At 38.8% G+C, this 23795-nt stretch overlaps 1 protein-coding gene across 4 annotated transcripts in view; it reads left to right on the forward strand.

Moving 5' to 3' along the window:
* The window catches only part of FGGY (FGGY carbohydrate kinase domain containing), a 308149-nt gene that overhangs the window by 216243 nt on the left and 68111 nt on the right, over positions 1–23795 (forward strand). For all 4 annotated transcript variants that reach the window (XM_065657199.1, XM_065657198.1, XM_065657200.1 and 1 more), the window contains 2 exons: positions 6382–6497; positions 19603–19731. In XM_065657199.1, coding sequence (XP_065513271.1) covers positions 6382–6497; positions 19603–19731 — 245 coding nt within the window. The remainder of the gene's footprint in view (positions 1–6381; positions 6498–19602; positions 19732–23795) is intronic.

The following is a 23795-nucleotide window of genomic DNA, read 5'->3' on the forward strand; positions in this document are numbered from 1 at the left end:
CCTGTGAAATATGACAAAATTGCCATTGACCTTGGTGTTAACAAATACTGGCATTTCATTGCATCATACAGAAGGAAGGAAACTAATCCTAGACTTTTTTTCTATATACTTATCTGTATGATATCTCTTTTGTTTTTTTCTCTCCACAGTTTTAGTGAAGATTTCGAATCGGGGAGACAGCTTTGCTTTTGCTGTGATACTTCTTAAAAAAACCTGAAATGGCAGTCTATGTTTTATTATTTATGATAAATATAAGTGTTATCCAGAGCATAGAAAGGATGAAGACAGTAGAATTGCTTACGTCGAACACCGTAATTTCCTCGTTGCCCTGCTTGAAGTTCTCAGACATGCAAAGACTGAACATTGAGGCCTCTGAGTACAACTGGAATGTGTCTGCAAGTTGTCCCAAGCAGGCTTCCCCACCTGCCTTTTTTTGTTTGGCATGTTTAATGTTTTGTTAGGAGAAGAAAACCGTTTTCAGGCAAGAGTCATATTGCACTGCTATACTAAGACAATGGGTTTGGGCAGGCAGGAATTTCATAGGCTCTGGGTCAAAGGCAAGAATAATAAAAAGCCGTGTGTTGTAAATATTAGGAACTTGGGATTTGCACAGTTGGGTGGATGGAACAGACCCTGACATGTTTTGGTTTGTGCATATGTAATTAAAGAGCTGTTGAATAGGTGAAATGAGTAAAATGCAGACAGGGTATGTAAAATAGAGCACACCCAGACTTACTTGGCCCTGTGGTTTAAAACTAATCTGCCTGAGAGATCTGTGTAGTAACTGAGTGACAACAGGTGCAGCTCTTCTAACACTGCTGGGAGCTCAAGCCACTGCTCTCTGAGGCTTTTTAGCAAACACTTAACATGGGCAGCATCTCATACATTTTATACATTTCAAGACTAAATGACTAGGTGTCACATTTTTTCTCCTATTACTGGAGAAGTATTCCCTTAGGACAAATTATCCTCTTCTTTTCCCGTTTACCCCAAAGCCGCCAAATACACCAGGCAGGCAGAGACATTGCTGTGACAGGTATGGATAACAGTGGCGTATGTGGATCTAATAACGTGGTTCTATTTCAAAGATCATGTACTAATGTACATGGCATTAGCCATAATGAGGCAGAGAATAATCACGTTTCCTTTTGCTCTGTGATAACCTCTGCTGTATTTCAGGCTCTTGCAGTACCAGTGCCCAGTTCTGCTTCATATAAAGCTTGAATGCTGGGAGTATGTGTCTCAGTTATTTTGTCTGGAACATTTTTGCAAAAACCACAGTCAGATCTGTGACTGTGTTAGAGTGGTGAATTGCTTGTTTTTTTTAAAAACCCTCGAGACTGTGGGGTGCATAATTTGGGAGGACACTGACAGCTTGGTCCAGATGTCAGTATCTGGAGAAGTTTGCTTGAGCAGAACCTAAGCCCTGGTTTTCTATTTGAATTCAAAATCTGTTTTAAATTTGAAGCTTGCAGAACAAAAGGAAAAACATGTTTGATGTTTGACAGTCACACTCCATTGTTTCAGGTCTCCTTCTTGCCTTCAGAACCTCATACAGCTTTCTTGGTTCTTGATTCTTTGTACCTTTAAATAAATAAAGCGACAGAGCACAGAAAGTTACTTTAGCCTAGTGCATGCTGTTTCTTTTGGGACCTGACTAAACCCTATCCCAGCATCTGTAGGACTTTGCTTGTTGCAGCAGGTGCACTTGGTTTCAGTTCATCGCCGCCGCATCACTCTCATGAAAGTGTTCCATGGAGCATATTTTGTGATTAAACTGTTACACTGTTAATGATGCCTGCAAAATTAGTTACTTTAATGAGTTTTAATTAGTTCGTGAGCAGTTAGGATGAATTAAGCAAATGCTCTTGCTTTGGAATCAAGAGCAAAGCTTCCATTCACTTGAAGATGGTTGAGACAGGGTTCTCTGCCATTAAAGCTGGTAGCTGACTCATTTTCCAGTCCAACTAGTATTGTACCAACACTCTTGAATGGAAGGTCGTGTATAAATGCCTCATGGGGTTATTTTTCACTGAAAAACCTGCTTCTTATAGTAACTATCTTTGTTAGTAGGCCTTTTATATTAATCTATACTCATAATTAGGATGATTGCAGAGACCACTGCAGTTATGGAATCCCCCCCCCACTGTATTTTGTTGTCAAAAATAGCAAGTGTTCTCCTAGGCAGGGCAGAATCTCTGCAGAGCTGGGAGTCGCAGCCTTGCTTTAGCCCTTTTGAAGTGTGGGAGTTGGTGTCAGCAAAGAACAGACCAGAGTGTGAAGCTCTGGCAACTCTTAAGTAGATATGGAGAAAGTTTTTTGTGACGTGATCTTCCAGGTACGTTTTGATGGAGATAACTAAGTACAGTATTTCCCTTTATTTATTGATTGTATCTGATCTCTTTCTCTCTAAGAAGTACAACAGAGTGTGAGATAATACTCAGAATGGGTAGACAATGTGGGAAGAGCCATATATCAACTGACTTTGAACACCAGATTTACTTTTGCCACTAATCTAGTTGCCCTGAATCCTTTTGAAGGTTAGTGGGGGCAAGCAGTTGCTTCCAGATAGCATTTTGGGAATTACCAGTGTGTATTCAACCACTACAGACTCCCTGAACCTCCTGGTTTTCTTATGAGGACATACTGCTGATGGGTTTTTCAGAGTGCTGAGATTCTGATCATACAAGACTTCAGCACATCCACAGTCAGTCCTTAGCAAGAGAAGTGCAAAAACTCAGAGCTAGACAGTAATAGAAAGGATTGTGTAATATGCTGTGCCCAGCCAAATCTACTTTGTAATGAACGTGGCAGAGATTTTGTTTTTTAAAGCTGTTGAATGCAAGAAGATCCTATAGTTCCTCGTAGACTAGAATTTGTAAGAAATGGTAAACATAATCATGTTCCTGTTGAAAATCTGGTTTACATAAAATAAGTTTTCCATGCAAAAGGGTTGTTTTTTTCAGGAGAAGTATTCTAGGAAAAACTTTTTGTTCTGAACAGAGAGAGGCAATCTTTCATTTCATTGTATGGGGAATACGCTTGAGGAAAACAGTTTTCAAATTAATGGTATTTCAGCCTAGCTAAATCTGGTCTGTGCTGCTGAGGGGTTCTGCACCATCACAGTTTCTTAAGTGCTGTATTAGAGCAGGGAGCTGGGAGAGGACTGTTGCCTAAATGATTGCCTGTTAACTCAGCACCTTTGGAACTCAGTTGATCCTGGTAATGAAGTATGAGGAACATTTACTTCTATCCATCTGGTTCATCCAGCTTTAGCTAGTGCTACTCTGGTGTTTATGGCCAAATAATTCAGGCAATGCTGCCAAATAGTTTGGAAAAAAGGAATATACCACAGTGAATATCAGTACTGTTTATGTTGTTTATGTTTAATGTCTGCCCTTCATCTCGTAACATTTAGGAGTTGCTGTGAAATACAAAATTTTCTGTAGTTGAGACTTTCTTTGTAGAAGTAATGATTTGGTTCCTTAGCTTCCATTTCACCATAATGTCTTTCTGGATATAGTTTTTCCAAGTTGAGTGTCCCACTATCGCTTTCTTAGAGTGATACTCTGGAGGAGAATTTCTGAGCAATTACCCGTAAAGCTAATATGTTTATATGCCCTTGGTATTCAAAGGTGAAAAACCATGAACAAATTACCCTTTCTACATGTACATACAGCTCTCTAGGACGTAAAAATTGAGCAGCTGAGTAAGTATTAGAGGACCTCATCAGGTAAGTGGTAGGGATTGGAGTTGAACACATCCAGGTTCTTTTGAAGCATGTAGTGAAGCTAATCCGTCATTACGGGCATCTCAAATATTTTTTCTTGAACTATTATCTAAGAGACCAGAATGCATTTCTATAGGATAATACTTTCTCTTAGATATTAAGGATTTGTATAAAGCTCTACTGTTCAATTAAACATGTAATTTTTACATGACAATTGAGTAGCAGCATGAGTGGAATAAGCAGCTGAAATCTCAGATAAGCGTAACTGCTTGGGCTGCGTTTACAAGGGTTTTAAGGTTTTTGTGGCCATGAAAATAAAAACCTACCAACATAATCAGTTAGTGTTTTAGCTCAGATTTGAGGTTGGTCTTCATATCAGAACCTTCCACTTACAGATCTGCCACTTAATTCATTTGGGAAGAGGTGTCCTTCCCAGTCCATTCTTTCTATATTGTGTTAAAAATTCAACCAGAAATCATCTATTTATCCTTTTTTTTTCTGTAAGCACTTTGCATTTATAAATCTAGACAAGGAGGATGAAAATGCTCACAGCCCCACTGCCGTTTCATACGAGAGGATGTTCAGCCTAGCCATATCCAGTAAGAGAGCTCCCTTATGCTGGAATTCAGTGGATTGGCAGGGGCTGCTCTATCCCTGTTCCCACTGTCTCAGTGGGACTGTATGTGTAATGTGGTGTTCCTTGGAGTGAAGAATTGCTCTTTGGAGTCCAGAAAGGCTGCACCAGTTCTTCTTTGGATAAGCACAGAGACTCAGGAGTTGCTTTGTGATCTTTGGAAGTGAGGAGCTGTGACATTTTGCTCTCAGCCTTAGAGCAGTTCTAAGGGTGTGGCAATAGTTCATAGCATCGATCTAATTAGAAAAATACATGTTCAGTTCTCATGGTAATTTGTTATGATTTGGTATTTACCATATTTGGGAAAACTCGATGCATTATTGTTTCACTCTTTATGTCTAAATTTTTCCTGAAGTGATGAAATGATGTTTATTTCAAATACTCTGTCTTTATTTTTCCTTTTAATGAGAGGTTTGAGCTGATTTGAGGTAAATATTTTTTTTTTCCCAGTATTTTCTTCGGCTGGGAATTTATTTATTCACCCAGTTTTTGTCAAAGGTCCTAACTAGATTTATGTGCTGGTCTTTTAAATCCTTGGAAATTGAAACTTCTTATATTGACATTGTCATTGCTGTAATTACAGGTCATGTGCTTTGCTGTTGTCAAACCAGATACCAAATTGTAATTGCCTGATCTAAAACTCTTTAAAAAAAAAAACAGGGCGAGGGGATGTTCAAAATCGTTTGAAGAGTAACCCTGAAATAATCTCCACAGTATTTCTAAGGATATAAATAGCTATCTCTGTTGCTTTTTTTCCCATCAAATGTGTAATGTTAATAAATTCTCTTGTTATAAAGGTGCATTCTTTGCTCTTGGCAATGGTAGGATTGTGGATGAACATCACCAGTCCTCTGGTTGTAAAAACATGGTGACTTCAAAAGAACAGAAGGAAATGAAACGTGATGCATTTAAAAGATACATTTCTGTCCTGGATAAGAAGATGGCAGTATGGGCAATCCATATAATCATCCAGTCGCTCAGTGTCACATAAGAGGATGGACACTGAGAACAGAGCCTTCACCTGTCCCACCCCCTGAGAATCCTGCCCTCCCTGTCCGTCCTTGGTTCTCATTGTAAACTCCCAAAATGTGGTGAATCCAAGGTCCAGATAGTTTTCCAGCTGTGTGGAAAGGCTCTTCCTCTTCTTATTTGACTTTATTGTGTGTACAGGATCAGTGTCTAGAAGCCTTAGCTTTGATTTGTCCGTGGTAAATAAAAATAGCTTCTCTGTTTGCTGATTTCTTTGCTAGTTTCTATTACTGTGTTTTAATGGTAACGTCACATGTGATGCTGTATTGTCACACTGAAGTTCAGGATCAGCTTATCAGGAGTTAGATTTAAAAGAAGAATTTAATATCACACTCAGTTGTTTCATGGCTGATGCTGTTTCAGCATGTTGCTGAATTGTCATCGGCTTCTGCCAAAACACAGACCTAATGACAGTGGTACCTGAACATGTGCTGTGCAGAAGCTCTACTGGCTGTGGTTTTCCTTGTACGTATTCACGTGATAAAGGCATTTTGTACCTGCAGGTATTGAGGCAGTGCCATTTAACCTAATTATCAGTGCAGACATAATCTCCCATAATTGTAATTTAGCTTGAACATAAGTAATAGAAAGTTTTTCTGAGGACATACAGTGTGCAAAACATTTTGCTATTTAGGTACAACCTGGAAAAGCAGGAATCTTTCTCTGAGCTGCTTACTGAAGAGCTGTTATGTTCTTGCTGTGCTGTCTTCTAGGAATATGCATGGCCTGTTATTGGACTGATTTATGCAATGAAGTGGCCAGACCAGGGGCTGTTTCAGCAGAGAAGAATCTTAAACATAAGGTCCTTTTAAGGTATCTCAAGACATGCACTCCGAACAGTAACCAACTTTTTTGATGTTGGCAGTATGCTTGGAATTTTTGACCAGTGAATGAAGAGATCGTTTTGCACAAGCTTCTTTCTAGTCACACGTTTAAAACCAAATGTGTTCGTTTGCCTGATTCTGTGCCTATGTTGTCTCTTTTCTAGGTCCCTCTGTACAGTAGTGTGCAAGTGGACGTACACTTCAGATGGAGGTTGGGATGACAGTTTCTGGAAAATGATTGGTTTGGAAGATTTGGTGAAGGATAAGTACGAAAAAATAGGTATATCAGTAGGTTGTTTCATCATGTACACATGAAGTTATGTATATATCAAAGAGATACACATATGCATATAAGTAGGTCTTTTGCTGTATTTTTGTGAATGTCAGCAGAAATGTAGCAGGACTTGATGAAGGTTCAGATGGATTGATAACAAGGCTGGATGCCCACAGGTAACAGCTTTCCTAAATATGCTTTTTACTTGATATTCTCATGAAAACCTGTTTAAATTATATGTCTTCTACCCTTCTGAAAGGCCTAGCTAGCCTTTCAGTACTGCTTCGACTCAACAATAGAGGAGTTAATGGGGTCCTCAGCAAACGATTACACGAAGGAAGCACCTGATACGGGTATATCAGATGGCAGGCTATGAAAAATAGCCACAACATACTAATTTATAGCTGTTACGGATAGCATGTTTTATGACCTGTACCAATCTCTCTTACAGTAATTTTTAAAAAAGTGCTACTTCTGCTTTTTATTATCTTCATACTTTTTTTTTTTCACTCTCTTAGAACCTAAGTTTAATTAGAATGGTAGCCTTGCTAATAGCAATTCCTACAGCAGATATTCATTAAAAGTCCATAATGTTAATACACCAGAAAATTTCCAGGATAACTATATTAGACTTTCCCTGTTAAGTTAATGGACTTTTAATGGATGTCCTAAGCAGACATGTCATTAACAAGAATATTACCAGACATGAATTAAAGTATGCTCATTCATCAAAGTTAATTATCTGAAATTTCTTTTGATTTTTTTTTTTTTTTTTAAATGTCTAGCACTCTGGACAAGTTTGTACAGCAGTTTAAATGCAGCAACATGAAATGGAAATGGCATAGGGAGACCTGTAGTGAAATGAAATGTAATGAAATCTATAAACTTTTCTGACCGTCACAAAATATGCTATAAGTCATTTTCAGGTTATCAGAAAATTGTACCTAAAAGCTTCCTTTAAAAGATTTCAGCTTTTCTCCCTGCAACTGAAACTGCTTATGCAAAGGTATAAAACTTACTAGGAGTATTAGGCTTTCAGCTTCCTGAGGTTTTAGTTTGGATACAATTCTTACAACATCTATCACGTGTGGCTTTTAGCAAATCTTTAACAAGTTAACATGAGACTTGCAATAAATACATGTTTTTACCAGAAAATTGAACATCTTGGCAGCTGGTAGTCTCATGGAAGAGTATTTTAAAATAAATAATTTATGAAGTGTAAGCTAAGGCTTTAATACAATATTTATGCAATGCGCTTCAAGGACAGTGCAAAGCAATTTGCCATTTTAAGTAACAAAACATGCATGTTTTAAATGATAAAGTACCCATTAATAAAAAGGGCCTTTGGTTGTGCTGGAAGCCTCATAAAACTAATCTATATATGGCTCAACATTTAGTAAGACAAAAATCATTAATTTCTAACATCAGGCTTACATTTTTGTTGAAACACAATGCTTACAAAATAAATCAGTAAATTAACTTCGGTTGATAGGTGGTTCTTGCAAGACAAAAATGTTTCCCTGAGTTAATGGAGAGTTTCTGGTTCCCTGGGCAATTGTGTTGATTTTTGAGAAACGAACTGTACAATACCTGGGTGCATCTCGACTGGAACTGGAGGAGCAGAAGCTGAGCTCCAGAATTGCACCGAACTCTAGGCTTGGAGCTTCTAACAAGCCTTTATTCACCTTGAGAAAACCTTTGATTTTCAGATTCATGGGCTGATTACCTTAGGTGTAGTTTGCATAATAATGCAGAAACCTGGCCTTAGGTAGAATATGTGCTTATTTTCATGGCCATTTGTCTAACCTTGCCTTTTTTAAAAAGGATAGAGTTACATGCATTATATTTAGCTGTGTGATAAAATCACAAAAAAGCAGGAGAGTGACCTTCATTCATTCAAACCAGGTAGCAACTACTCCTTCATTCCTTTGAGTTTACCTTCTAAACTGCACCCATTGAAGCCTCTTGGAAGGGTTTAGCTTCAGGAGGAGACAAAAAGGCACCAAAACAAAGCAACTCACTCCCTACACAGCAGCTACTCAACAGTGCTGAGCTCTCTGGTGTGTGCTGTGGAAGTGCTTTAATCTTGTCAGTGTCCCTGTACATGGGAAAACGGGAAGGGTAGCATTGTTCCAATGAAACTTGGGGGAGCTTCCTTGTTTTAACGAGTGGTCAGCGTTGGTGGACTTGGGAAGAGCACTCTGAATAAGCTCTACTTTACTTCATTTAAATTAATCAGAACAGTGTAAATCCACCTACCAGCAAAGTGCCATTCAGCCACTCGAGCAGCACTGATCAAACTGCAGCTGGGATGGTTTTTTTCTAGCGGTAGACTTGGTCCTACCAGCTCCCAAGGTGTTGGCGTTGGTGACCAGGCACTATCACTGCATGGACCATCTCCTGGGAGCCCGCAAATGCTACGCTGAGCCCAGCGAACACAGGATTGCTCCTTGCCCAAACTCAACGCAAGCTATATTTGTAAGATGGCTTCAAGGTGCTGTCCCATAATTTAAGAGTCTCAGCGGCTGTTGACTTCAGCACATTATACAAAAGGAAGGCAATTTGTTTAAGTAACTCATATGGACAAACAGTGTGTGCCAGGAGGCACATTGTAGTGTGCTAGAGTTGACAGAAAAGAATTTGAAGCAGGAGGCTTAGCTGGCTTGCAGATGAAGGAACTCGAAACTGCCAGATAACCGAGGTAGGAGTAGGTTGAAGAGAGATTGTACATGGTCAAAAACTCCTAAAATGAAAACAAAACCAAAAACTGAACAAGTCTGAAGTAATTCTACTGGAATTTCCTTTTCTGTTCTCTAGCTTGTCCAAGTCCGTGTATGTCTGCTCAAGGTTTGTTTAGCTCAAATACAGGGATGTATTTTAATGCCTGCACGTTCCCCTTTAAAGAGAGAGAATAGTATTTTTCTCACATATCTCTCCTGAGAGATTAGCAGGCTCTGAATCATCATTTCTTTCTAAAGAAAACATCTTAAGATAAAATTAGTAAAATTTTCTTACTGTAGCAAAAGTAAATATATAGTTCACCAGTTTAGAATAGTGAGAAAAGCTATGTGGTGTATGTGTTGGTTTGTTTTTTGTAGTTTTTTTTTTTTAATGTCTGGTGAAATCATTATTGTTTCTAATCAGAGGGAACTATAGATGCATAGTTATGACTAGACTTTTTTTGAAGTAGCTTTCACTTTTGTGACATTGGAAATATTTACAGAAATTACTTGAAAATGACTTCTTTAATATACATGTTTCTTTATTCTGATAAATACACTTCTAAACATCACTTTTTAAATGTCTTGCCCTTTAAAAAGATATTTACTGTAATCAGAGTGGTGCTTGTGGTTCCAGGTAGTACGCTTCTTTTAGTTTCAGTTTAACTTAACATATGACATTGTTGATAAGGGGGACCCTCACATCTGGCCTTTAGGATCTTCCACAAACCTTTCCCACATCAAGGTGTGGGTTCACATACGAGAATTCCCAGACCTTTGACATTTCACGTTTCTCAGAGTAGACCTTTCAGGGAATCCACATAATAAGTTATTCGTAGTCCCTTCTGTACATCATGAATTTACTGATCATGTTTGTGAAGCTAAAGAGTGTTATCTGGAGATACTACAAAATTTATTCATGCCATTAATTTGCCCACCAAGAGAGTAGAAGATGGCTTGTATTCAAAACCACTATGAAAGTGTTGCATGCTATAGGCATTAGCATTTATCTGCTGTGGTGAAAGCATATGATGAGTATCTCTTTGTGGTATTATAAAACCTACAAAGACATTAACAATTCCGTTAAAATTTCATGTACTATAGACCTCTTAGGGTACTGGAGCGTATATTCCATTTGGAGGAAAATGCTTGATAAATTTTCACCACAGCCCTCTACTTCAGGGGCTACTTAAGGGACCAAATAATGATTTTTTTATTGAATGGTAATATTTTATGCCAGGATTTTTTTGGTTGAAGATGGCATCTTTGTCTGAGAGGGCATTGCAGGTACTGCAGAATATGTTTCATTGTTCTTGTAAGATTGTGCGTTGAAGGCTAAACTACTATCTTTTGTAAAGGGACATTTTTCACCTTTCATCCGTTGTGGAGCAGCACACTGATTTTTAATTAAGTATTTTTTTGAAAAGCATGCTGATGCTTGGAAATATAGCATGATATTCAACATGATAAGGATTTCATAAACCTATTTCCCAGCTTCTCCTGACTAGGAATTTACAGCCACATGCTCAAAAGTGAATAAATACACAGCTCACACATGTGGGATCGTTGTGAACACCTGAGGCAAAACTGAGAAGAGTATTTGGATTGTTTAAATCTCACAAGTTTTGTGGAAATTCAGTGCTTGCCTGAATTTTGAGTGCTTGAAATTAATATGCTAATAAATATAACTCTTGCATGGAGAGATTGTGATAGCAGCAGATAGGGTTTTGTAGACAACCATCGTCAACAATCCTGTTCACAAAATGATAAACTTTCTTAAACCACCCACTTTTCCTTATGTATCTCTTTACCTAAATCCCACTCTGGATGTTTTACCCACTCATCCTTCTTAGCCACCTTCAGGAAGAATGCTTCCTATTTTCCACAGATTGCCTCAATCCATCTCCAGTATGTGTATATATATGTATTTTTTTTTTAATTTTATTTTTAAATTTTGACACTTTTTTTCCCCCCACTTATGTATGGTTTGACGTGACTCTCAAATGCATTTATGGTTAGTGGTCAGTCCATTAGTTCTGCCAGTTTTCTATCTCTTCCAAGGCCTTTGATGCCAGATGCTCTGGAGTATATTAGGGATTTCCTTGAAGGCTGGGAGAAAGGAGTGATGATTCTTTTTTTTCAGATCAGCTTGTAGCTGCCAGTTCTTCATAGGGCTTGATTGTAAAAACAAGCTTTAAGCACCATGCTTTGCAAATGGTAGAGAGTAATAAGTAAAAGGATTCTTCTAAATATGGAGTCCCTTTATCTGTCTTGCTTTGGTCTTTTGCTATCCCAAATAAATTACAACACGTTACAATTTCAAACAAAATTAAAAGGTTGAATCAGAGGATATTTACACTTACATGCTGTCAAAATCCATGGAATTTACAACTGAAGAGTGTTCCAAATATGTTAACATTTTTCTGTCTTCCTGTCATTTCAGTCTGTCCAAGAGCTCTGTAAGTGAAACTGGCAGAGCGCTAAGAGGTTTTAGGTGTCTCCTTGCTCAAAGCTTGAGGCATTATTTCATACTATATGATTCAGCAGTAAGAAGTTAGAAACATTTTTTTCTCAGAAAAGATACGTCTTCATTTGATTTATTTTTTTATTTTATATTTTTTCCATCTGGAGATCACTTAATCACAGGAATGGCTGAGGTTAGAAGGGGTCTCTGGAAATTATCTAGTCCAACTCCTCCTGCTCAAAGCACGGTCACCTACAGCAGCTTGCTCAGGGCTGTGTCCAGTTGAGTTTTGATTATTTCCAAGGATGGAGGCTCCAAAATGTGCCTGGGCAACCTGTTGCAGTATCTTTACCACTTTTCTCCAGTAAAACCATTTTTCCTTCTGCTTACATGTGGTTTCCTGTATGTCAGTTTATGCATGTTGCCCCTTGTACTGTTACTAGGTGCCACCAAGAAGAGTCTTGCTCCGTCATCTTTACTCTCTCCCATCAGATATTTATATATACACCTCCAAACCTTCTCTTTGCTGGGCTTAAAGTCTCCAGTCTCTCCTTGTGTGACATACCTCTGTCATCTTTGGGGTCCTTCTCTAGACTTGCTCCAGTCTGTCCATGTTTCTCCTGCACTGGGGAGCCCAGTTTAAATCACAGCACTTCAGATGTGGCCTCCTGAGTAGGGAGCAAGGGTCACCTCCCTTGGCTTGCTGGTGGCACTTGTCCTAACGCAGCCCAGGAGGCTGCTGGCTGCTTGTACGGTGAGGGCTCAGCACTAGCTCATGGTCGATGTCGTGCCCACCGCACCTCCAGGTCCTTTTCTGCCAAGCTGCTTTCCAGTCACCTCCAGCCTGTCCTGGTGCTTGCCGTTCTTCCACATCACGTGCAGAACTTTGCTTTTGCCTTTTTGAATTTCATGAGTGTCCTGTTGGCCAGTTTCTCCAGCCTGAGATATTATTTCTCTTTCCGATAACTGTTCTTTAATAGGCTATGCTAGGATAGCTCAGGTTTCTTCGCAGTGTGTGCAGGCTGACATTTTCCATTCCTCTTCCACTGCAGGGAAGGGAACCATCATTCACCCTGTGTATCACCAGACTGAGTCCTGCTGACAGATGGTACCTTTCCATCTTCTTCCTCCCCACTGCAAGAAGTGAGCACAACTGTGCGGTATTCTTTCATCCTCCTGCTCCGTCATAGATTGAATCAACTAATAGTAAAAGCTTAGGGCTTTCAAAAACTAATAATTATAAAAATTCCCACTGTCCACTTCTAGAGTTCTGTTCTCACGCTCTGTCTAGGGAATCATATTTTCTTCTACTCTAGCAGCATTGTGGACTTGTGAACTTTCTCTCTAGAATGAAAATGAGGAGCTTTTTCTTTGAATTTCTGTTTTTAATAGTCATGGGAGAAGCTTTGAGCAGACTTTGAGCCTGTTGTGGTTGTTTAGTATTTAAATTTCTCAAATATTATCATTTCTTATTTCTCCATACAGTTCTTAGAAAATAAATAAAGCATTTCTCAGAACAGTTCTGGGTAATTTCTTCTTTTTTACCTGACTGTTCCTCTCCCCAGTCCTGATTTGTCTATCTCCTTTTTTTCCTTTGCTGGGATCGCTTTTAAAACAGAGATGACTACTTTATGAGTCACGATTCACAAAACCAGAAGGGCTATTTCAAATAATTTGCCGACTTCCTCCAAGTCAGAGGCTGTTGGACTCCCTAAAATTAGTGTTTGAGTAGTTTAAAGTGTATCTTAGAACCAATCTTGATTTTATAATTTCCTGTGATGGAGAGCCCACTTCAGACTTAAAGGTTGTTGATTGTTAGTTCCTGTCATTTCTCAAAATTAATGAAGTAATTAAAAAATACACTTTATTTTTCATTTGAATTTTAACTTCCTACCCCTGTCTGGCGGACTGCAGTGACATGCCTGACCTGCACACACCGAAATTATTTTCTGCATTAAAGGAAAACACTGAACTACTTGAGGTTTTTCACCAAAACTCTTATGTGAATTGTCATCTTTCTCAATCCTTGTAATTGCTTTCCTGACTCATTTCTGAAGCCTTTATAATGCATCAGTATCTTCCCAGTAACAGTATTAGAACAGGATACTGTGTAAACTTGGTGGGGAATAAGATTGTGCAGGTATCTGAAGCTCAGCTGAAAGATTCAAAAGCATCCTTTCAGCAGCTGATGAAGTTATTTTTGGTCTGTCATTTCTTTCGGTTTTGAAAAAGGGGTATTTGTTTCTTCAAAGAGGAGTTGCTATCATGTGAATTATTAAAAAAAATCCAGTAATAAGAAACATTCTGTTAAGTAATAATCCGCAATTAATACAAACTAGACTGCCTCTACAGTCTTAGTGATGTACTGTACCAAACCGAAGTCTGATCGTTCCCTATTCTGAAAGTACAGCAGTAGTCACGTCATCTCCGTGGATGATCTTTTATTTAGAGAGACTATTGGGAATATGGTTAAGTTCCAGAAATCTGAATTATCAGCCTATTGAAATTACTGTTTGCAAGCAAAAATGTGAGATCAGGTAGCTGAGTTTGGATGCAAATACATTGCATCTAGTTACTTAGGAGGACATCCGAGTATGCATGTTGTACACCCGCGTGTAGTGAACCAGGCATTACAAGAGGGGTTCATTCTGCACTGGTTCACTGAAAATCTAGTAATGAAAACTCAGTCATGTCCATCAATGTACATGCCTAATGATCCAATGATGCAGAATGCTTTTTTTCTTTTTCTTTTTCTTTTGACCTTTAACCAGGAAAGTGTATTATTTATACATGAAGTAGCTCTTTCATTTGGACAAGAAAGCAGTAGTCTTTGTTGAAGTAGGTACCTGTGGTCTGCAGACCAATTTACTTTTCAGCTTAATGAATCAGGATCAGCCTGCACATAGGTTACTTGATTTTGCCAGTATTTAGCAACCTAATATGTCTGCCTTAAGTAATTACGTTAGGTAGTTGAGATGTAGTTCAGCCAAAAGCAGAAGCCGTATGGGAGAGTGGGATGGAAAGGACCCAATTTAGATTCGCCTCAAGCTACTGTGGCAGCTCATAGAGACAGAGATGAATTTTGAACTGAAGAAAGCCAAAGTGATTTTGTTTAACCAACTGTTTTTCTCACTTTTAAATAAGCTGGCCTATAATATCACAATTTGTTTTGGTTTTCCTGAATGAGAATTCTGAAGTTTTTAACTGCCAAGCGGGAAATTTTATGGAGGTGATTTCCAGGTTAAAAAAGCCCCAAATCTGACTGTTTCTAACACCCTTTAACCACTGTGCATTCAGTCCTAAGAAAAAATTAATATTATAATTTCATAGTCCGCATCATTATCCTGCTTCCTTCTCAGTGCTACTTTTGCTAATCAGCTGGAATAAAAATTGTAGAACAATCACCCATACATATCTCAGTTAAATGTGAGTATTGTGTGTAATTGAAAGGGGTATTTGGTGATGTATTGTGGGTGAGATAGGGTTGACACAATGTATCAGAAGAGTTATAATATTATTTATTCAGATTCCTTGCATATCCCAGACATTTGGCATTGTGGGGATTATTATAAAACACAAAAGCTGGAGATTGTCTACAAGCTTTGTAATGAACAAAGCATCGAGGGGGAAAGTCCCTTACATTGCTTATCATAACATCCATTTGGATTGAGAGTGCTTCTTTTGACCAAGATCCTGTTTCCTTTGATGCTTATTTATCATCGTTTTGTTTAACTATATATCTTCTTCAATGCACGTTATATATTACTTATTTAACAGGATATCTTTTTTGTGTATTGTTTTTAAAATTAAAAAGCGTTTAGATTGCCCAGTTTGGGGGGAGGCTATAAAGCGAAGACAGGATGGACCGTTTGGTTGGGTTTCTTTCAGAGACTGCTGGGATTTCAAGAAGGGATCGATAAACCCAAGTTCAAGTTTGCTTGTGTTGAGTTAGTGAAGAATAGGGACATCTCCTTTTGATTTGCTTCCCTTGTATTTTTATGCACTTACACAGCCAGATACGAGCCCACGTGAAGTGCAGCCGCGTTCTGCATGATGGCTGAAAAGCTGTTCTCAGTGAGTATGTCAGAGCTGAGTCAGCTGGGCCTCCCGCTGCGCTCCACTTTTGTTGTTTTTAAAAAGGTCTGTGTCCTAAAGTACCTAGTTCTGTTAAATATTAGTAAGCCAGTACAGTGAATTTTGATTACTAAAGTTGACTGAAGATGTATTGTCTGCCTTGTGTGTTGCGTCTGGTAAATAGCTGGTTTCTGTGGTAACCGTCTAAAAAGGTAGAGGGTCATTGGTACCACATAAATTCTTTAAACAAGACCTGATCATAGCAAATTCTAACATTAGTCTTCGAAGAAGGATAAAAGAGGAGGAAGAGATTCAGACAGCTTTTTCCTTTTGTAAACTCACTGCTTTATAGGGGAAAAAATAGCTAGAAATAGCCTGTCTCGTACAAAATGAAAAGGTTGTGGATTAAGGCATTGCATTAGCGAACCAGCTGGATGAACGTGAAACAGAAAGTTCTCCAGCTTCAGCCATTATGGGTTTGTTTGGTTAAGTCTAATTTTGGAAGCCATTATAGCAAAGGTAAATGACTTGCACAGGAGACTACTGTAAACAAAAGACTGGATACATTTACTTTGGCAGGAGCCTTGAGAAGACTCGGTCCTTTCAGTGCCGCTTTTCCGCAGCCCCTGTAGGACTCAGCGCCCGCCTTGCTGTGCAGGCGGCTCCCGCTTCCCTCCCTCCCTGGCAGCCTCTTTCCCCTGACAAGTAGGATTTCAGAGGGGCAACACCTGCTGATGAAATGCTGCTCTGTAGCTGTAGAATACCTTTATTTTTATAGTAGCTGTCCCTTGACTTCTAAAGCCACAGTGTTTTGCTCAAGAATCTGTTCACTCTCTTCCAGTTTAGTACTGGAGTATAATCTGTTTCACATTCTCTATTCTTCAATTGTGGCTCCTCTTTGGTTGCATTTTGTGTTTTTAGTTTTGTCATTTAATAGCTTTATACCTACGCATTCTAAGCATACTCTTGCTTAGCCGAGTTTTCTAGTCTTTCAGTGAAGAGTAAAGCATGAGAACTACAATTCCCCTTCCAGGTCTCTACCCATGCGGTTCAGTCACGGCTCTGCCCGTTCCACTCCTCCTTACTCACACTTGCGTGGGCTGGGAGGCAATTTCCATGATGACAGAAAGAGTGCCCATGCAGAGCCTGCGTCTTCCCTTTTACAAAGCTCCTTGTGAACAGACCGAGTGGCTGTAGCAGAGGTTTCACTGGTTTCTAAAGCTGTGAGGATGAAGTCGAGGGGCAGAGTCGGTATTTTCTCCTTACTTTACTGCCCTGCTGGCACCCCTTTTCTGCAGTCCCTGGCTGTTGGGTGACCTGGGAGACCCCCTGTCACAGGTTACTTCTGGCTGCTGTCATTTCCTACATTGTTGGGAAATACTTCCAGTCAAGGAGTAACTGTTCTAACTTGACTCCTAGAACAGATGGAGCATACTCTACTGTTAGTTAATTCGTTTTTTTAAAATACGAGATTTTGATGCTTCATCTTCAAATCACAAGAAACCCATCCCTGCACATTCTCACACACTTTATGCCCATGGAGGATACAATGCTGCTCATCATTCTGATATATAACTAGTACCAAAGGAATATATAGGGTCATTTTCTACTGCTGCCATAGAAGAAAGGATTATCTTTATCTCTGAAATTGCTCCCTTAGTGCTCATTAGCTGAAAATACAGTAGCTGAGAAGCTAATAGGAAAACATTTTGTCTAACAGTAGCTGTAATCTCCAAAATGGAGTTTAACCACATAATAATTACACACTAAAATGTTTGACCAGTATGACTGATATAAACAAGCCAGCCATGGAACTGAGTGCCTGGGAAGAGATTTTATTTCAGATTAATTTAATCTCGTTATGTATATACAAGGTATTTGTATGCTTTCAGGTCAGGTGGCTGATTCTGAAGAAAAAGCTGTGGTTTTAGCTACATGAACTCTTTTGAACTTCCTTCCACCTGCAAGGTCTTTGAATGTCAGGAGAAGCAGACAACTTTGTTTTAACAGTGTTATTCTCTGATGTTTTAAAAAAAACCAGAAAGGTAATACAGAAGTTGTCTTAAACTTATTGGGGGAAAAATGCAAGAGATACACCTCTTGATAAAGCTAGCACAATATTTTGACTTTAAGGATTAATAAAATATAGATATCTTTTTCCTGTGAGGAGTTAGTTTAATATCATTACTTCCTCTGTATAAGCTACTGGAGTGATGGAAATGGTGAGTTTTGGTTACTGCCCCAAACTAAACCCAGTCAAGTGAAAAAGTTTTGGCTCTACATACTTGTTTTAAATTTCCAGTCTGAGATTCAGCCTAGCATTTCAGAGGTGGCGGTGTGGCTGTCAGTAGAATAGAAACTCTTGGGAAAATGAACGTGGAGAAGCTGTGCGTGCCGTCTGATCACAGGGTGCTCCGTGCACTGCGTCCTGCAGCGAGTGGGCACCTTCCGTAAAGTGAAGAACCAACATGATTTACAGCAAAGCCAAGGATCTAAGTGATATGTCAAACTGAAGACCTGTTTTCTGCCCATGAATTTAATATCATAACCTTCTTTTCATCTAACACTAAGTATAACTGTATTCCTAGAAGATTAGGCTCATGAGCGTTAATTAGTGTGTTCCTGATGTGATACTCTGTTCCTCTTTATCTCTATTGTGGAGGATGTTTTACTTCCTTTTTACACATCAGAATGTGCTTTAGGTGTAACACTCTAAATTGATTTGGCTGTGAAAATAGGTTTGTATTATTTTAAAAAGGAATTTTGTCAACTCTGCCCAGAAGATTTGTTGAACTGAGTAAATGCTACAGATAGGTACTATTAAATGAGCACGAAATCTCCAACTTAAAGCCATGGTATGGGCAGGGAGCTCCCACTGTGCCTTTTACTGCCTCTCACCCAGCGAATCTTTAGATAAATAGGGAAATTTGTGTGGTTCCCGGAGCTGTCAGGCTCAGTGGTTATACTCAGGCTGTGGTCATACTGAGCAGCCAGAGACAAGGCTGTTGAGGACTGTCCTTAAATTCTGAATGTTTAATGAATCTAGATTTGTTTTTCTGAGCAATCTTGAGCACCATAATTTAATTATCGAAACAATCTCTTTTTGCTGGACAAAACTCAACATGCATTATGGTAACAGAGACCAGTGCAGACAGGAGCTGCCACCAGGCTCCCTGGGGACAGGACTGAGAGTGAAGGGTGGCATCGCTTGTGTTTGGGGTGACCGTAATGTTCTTCATACTTCATAAAGCCAGTGAAGGCCAAAAACCAGATTGTTTAAGCCTCTGAGGAAATACAGCTGCAACAGGACGAATTTACTGCTTAAGCCACTTTCTTTTTCTGAATGTCTGTTACTATAGCCACCTTATTCTTAGTAGAAACTGCTGGAAAGGATGGAAATGGGAACAAAAATTGGCGCCTGCCTTGTGCAACAGGTGCGGTTTGCAGTTGTGAGCGTGGCCTGAGCTGACTCTTGTTCACACACGGAGAATGGCCGCAGGCAGCCCAGGCAGCCACTGCCGCAAGAACTCGGGATTTCTGCATAAGTATTTCATATCTCTTGGAAAGATGCCAAGCGGAATGTAATTGCTTGTGGTGAAATCTTTCTCTGTGGCTAGATAGGACATTGAATACTTTTGAACTTTTAAATTGCTATGGGACAGCCTGATCTAGCATGGTCGATTTTAATATACAGACAGACTTCTTAATCAGACAGAGTTCTTTGATGCACCTTTTTGTTTTAAATATACCACGCTAACTTGAGGGAGAGGAAAGGAATTCTTGTAATAACATACACATTTGTTTTTCTGTTTAGTAAATTGACAGGTGTTTGGTTTTTCTTGTGTCTGCCCAGGAAACCACGTCTTGTCTCCTGGAGAGCCTGTTGGAAAAGGTCTAACGCCAGAAGCTGCAAAAGATCTCGGTCTCCCTGAAGGGATTGCAGTAGCGGCATCGCTCATTGATGCACATGCTGGAGGACTAGGTACTCTGTCAGATATTTACTATTCTTGGAAACAGGAATGTATCGAATTAATTTCAGAAAGCCGTTTTTCTCACAGCCTGTTTTGTATCTAGCAATTTGCTCTCATGCTGTTCTTATGAAATAGCGTAACTAAAATAAGAAACCCCCCACAATAACTGCTAGTTTATCTGCTTGTAGAAAGGGGCTCTCACTGTTTATTGCTCTTCAGCTGGATTTGCAAATTGGTTATTAACTTCTACTAGTTCCACTTTGAATTTGTGAACTGAAACCCCAATGTGTTGGCATGTCAGTTTGCTGTGAGTTCACATCTTCTGTTGCTCAAAACTGTAGGGATAGGCAAAACATAACAAAACAAAACCCAAACCAAACCAAAAAGCAACCAACCAAACAAAAAAGGCAAAAACCCAAACCAACCAACCAACAACAACAATAAAACCCCCCCCAACATTCTAAGGGAGAAGTTTCATGTCTGAGGCTGTTCATAGTTTGTTGTCTTTCTTAGTTTTAGAAGCAATTCATGCTTTGTTTAAATAATACAATAGAGATTTTTTCACATACATTTATGCCAGCACAATGTGGGATATATACCAAAACCTCTGCTTTTGGTCTGGGGAGTTAGAATATGTAAATACTGTGTATCTAAACTAGCCAACACGAGTAGAGGGGGAACTGACCTCTGCACAGCATTTCCCTTCTGTGACTTCAGACTTTGTAGCTGGAGTGAGAGGCCTGATGCTTAGATTTTTTTTCTTTTCCAGCACAATATTCTGATATGCTCATTTTCAACTGTGTTGAAATATATTTCATGAGGCTCAGTTGCTTCAACTATGCTGTTTGGCCTTATCTAAATACAATCAATAAAAGGTGATTCAATGTAATTTTTCAGCAGGAAACTAAGGCTTTTTAGTTTGATAGTTTAGAAAAAAGTCTTACCTCAGAAAGTTTCAGTGTTATTGAAACAGTACTGTTCAATGGAAATCTATTGCTCATCAGAGTATTTTTCTCTAGATCTAAATGAAGTATGATTTGCTGCTCAAGTACCAGTTTTGTTTCAAATATTTTGTGGTATTTTATATCTCACGTCTTCTTCCAGAACTTGTGGCCTGGAACTTTTAAAATGTTTAAATCCATTTCCTCTGCCTCTGATAACTGTTTCTGATGAGGTTAAGTAATCAGGTAGATTGCTTTTCTTATTCCCCCAGAAAGGATTACGTAGAGACTGACTTCTAGTGCCGTAGTTGTGTTCCTGCTGTTGTGACTTACTTAAAAAACTATGTGCCCTAGCAGTTTTGTATTCTTGGAAAGGGTGTGATAATAAGCTGGCCTGAACTAATGAACCTGGTGAAAAACCAAATTGTCACAGAACATGTGAAAATGACAGTGGAGGGTCCTTGTTTAATTGGCATCATTATATGACTACTGGATTCAGAGCACAAAAGGTTTGCACAGCAAATTTCATGTGCCGGAATCAATGAATTGAATTTAAAGAAGAACAGAGAGCTGTTCATTGGCTGTAGTCTTCTATAAGGAAACTCCAACATTAGAGATATATAGCTACTGGCATCCAGCGGAGTGAGACTTCAGTGGATAGAGCCAGTCTGCTTCTGCCAGTCCTGTTTATCAGAATCTGTTTTCCCAGATGGCACCACAAACACTAGCAGACTAACGAAACCATTGCCAAGAGAGAAGGAATGTATAGGTTATTGTTGGAGAGGGAGAGACGCCTTATGGGGGGAAGTGTTGGTAAAGCAAATGGCAGAACCTATATGCTAATCACACAGTAACAGAGCAGAGCCTGGGAAAGGAGGAAAATCTAGGATAGAACTCAGCCTTTTCAATCTGGGAAGGGTAATAAATATGTAGGGAAACTAGTAGAAAAGGCAATAAAAAGGAAAACATTTGGATAGTGAAAAAGACAGCAGGAGAGCTGGAGAGTGCAAATGTAGGTAAAGAGAATTACTAGTGTGGCTACATCTCAAATACTGAACTCAAATACTCAAATACTCCTTCAGCCAGAGCTGTTAATAGGAAGAACCTTCATTTTTTTCAAGTCTAGTTTAACCTACAGTGTGTAGAATACAGAGGTGAAAATCCTGAAGGAAAAACAGAAAAGCGAAAGTAGAACGTAGATAGTAGAACTAGGAAGTGAAACTGTGTTCTGATCAACAGATATTAAGGATCGCAATGCACAAAAGCATATTAATCTTTTAATAATGATAAAGGGTGCACAGAGGAAAAGAAAATAGAGAAGAGATATTTGAAACAGTAAATTAAAACGTGAAAATATTGGAAAGAAATAATGTATAGTTTATGTAAAACTTTTGTTTTTAAAAGGTACTGGTATTTTAGTGCTTATTCTGCTGTGATCTGTATTGAAATATTGACGTTTACACTTTATTTGAAGGTTATGACTTGTAAATAGTAAGCGTTAGATTAGTTTGTGGGACACCACCATCCAATGCGTGTCCCTATTTTATTCTTGTACGCATTCGGCTGGTTGTTTTAAAAATAGTCTGTAACAGTGGAATAATGAAAAGGGCTCTTTCGTATCCTGCAGGCTAAAGCAAAATGACCCGATGGACATCTTGTTTTCAGTGTTAATAACTTTTGACGCACTGTTCAGATCTGCTTTTGGCTGGATATAAATTGTGTTTTAGCAGGACAGGTTCCTGAAGCTTATAAAGGCTTCAAAGTTTTGAGTAAAATAAGATAAAGAATTACGAAATACGTACAGCTGTGGACATCATCCATGACTCCTGAATCAGTCCATCTGATACCTATTATGGAAAAGTAAAAACCTGAAAGCTGAGTAGTATTTTGACCTATTAAAAGAGCTTACAGGTAAAAATGTGAGGCCAGTCTTTTGGGACTGGCATCATAAAAATAATGTTTGCATTGCACCTTTTAAAAAGGCATCAGCATTGTTTCAGCAAAAGTAGATAATTTATTGTACAGTATCTAAACCACTTTGTCACTGTGGAAGAGATCCAAGAGCGCGCATGCTAAGCATTGCCTGCTTTTCTAAAATCTCTCCTGCAATTTGTGTGATATACAGACTTCTTGTTCTCAGTCTCTCTTGAGGATCTTCAAAAGATGTTGAGTCTGCTTCAGAATATGAGAAATTCCAGCTAAGTTAAAGGTGAAAGTGACTTGTAACAGCAATTAAATTCTTTTTAGCAAATAAAATATCTAATCTTTCATTATTATGGCAATGTTTCAGACTTACTTGCTGTCTGACTTCCATTAATCACAAAGAAGACAACTCTAGCAACCCTAAACGCTAGTAAAGCCACTGACAAAATCCCCCTGATTTCAAAAAGGCCCAGAATGCGTATTCTGCAGAATGCATGTTTTCTGGGTGGTTAAAAATATCTAAACACAAGGCTCTTCAATTTTGTATTGTTTATGAAAATACATTTGCATCATATGCTGACAATTCAGTTTAATAGATTTGTTCCCTCTGAAGTGTGAACAATATTTTTAAGTCCTTCTAGAAATTCTATTACAGTGTTGCCTAGTACAGGAAATTGCCTTTTAGAAGACACTATCCAAAATTCTTAATACAAACTCATGCATGTCTGTGTTTGAACAGTCGGGAAAAAAAAAGCATAAGAGGTAGAAGCCATACTTTTAGCTTTCTGTTTTTCCTTACAAATAGACTCTGTGTATGACAGCTATGCTCCTACGTAGTTACAAGCCAGCTAGGATAAGGCGACATAAGGACAGAATGGTAAACACTGTAAATTTTTGCCCTAATTTTCTGATTATTTAGATAACTTCCAGCCGTGATAATACCATGATAACCATGGCAGTCATGATAAGACGGACCCCAACAGACCAATTCGATAGCAGAATCTTGCAATGGTGAGCTAAACAAGAAGGTGCTAATGCAACATAGCCTACTAACCAGTGGTAACACTTGGTGTCTTTCACAATGTTCAGCAAATACTTTCATGATCCCTCTACAATGAGGAGAATTTTTTATTTTTCTTTTTTTTTTAGCAGATGCGATGCACAGTCTGGTGACCAGTTTGCCAGTCGAAAAGTAACGCTCAAGAAAAAAA

Source organism: Caloenas nicobarica, chromosome Z (assembly GCF_036013445.1).
Source record: "Caloenas nicobarica isolate bCalNic1 chromosome Z, bCalNic1.hap1, whole genome shotgun sequence".
Taxonomy (NCBI): domain Eukaryota; kingdom Metazoa; phylum Chordata; class Aves; order Columbiformes; family Columbidae; genus Caloenas; species Caloenas nicobarica.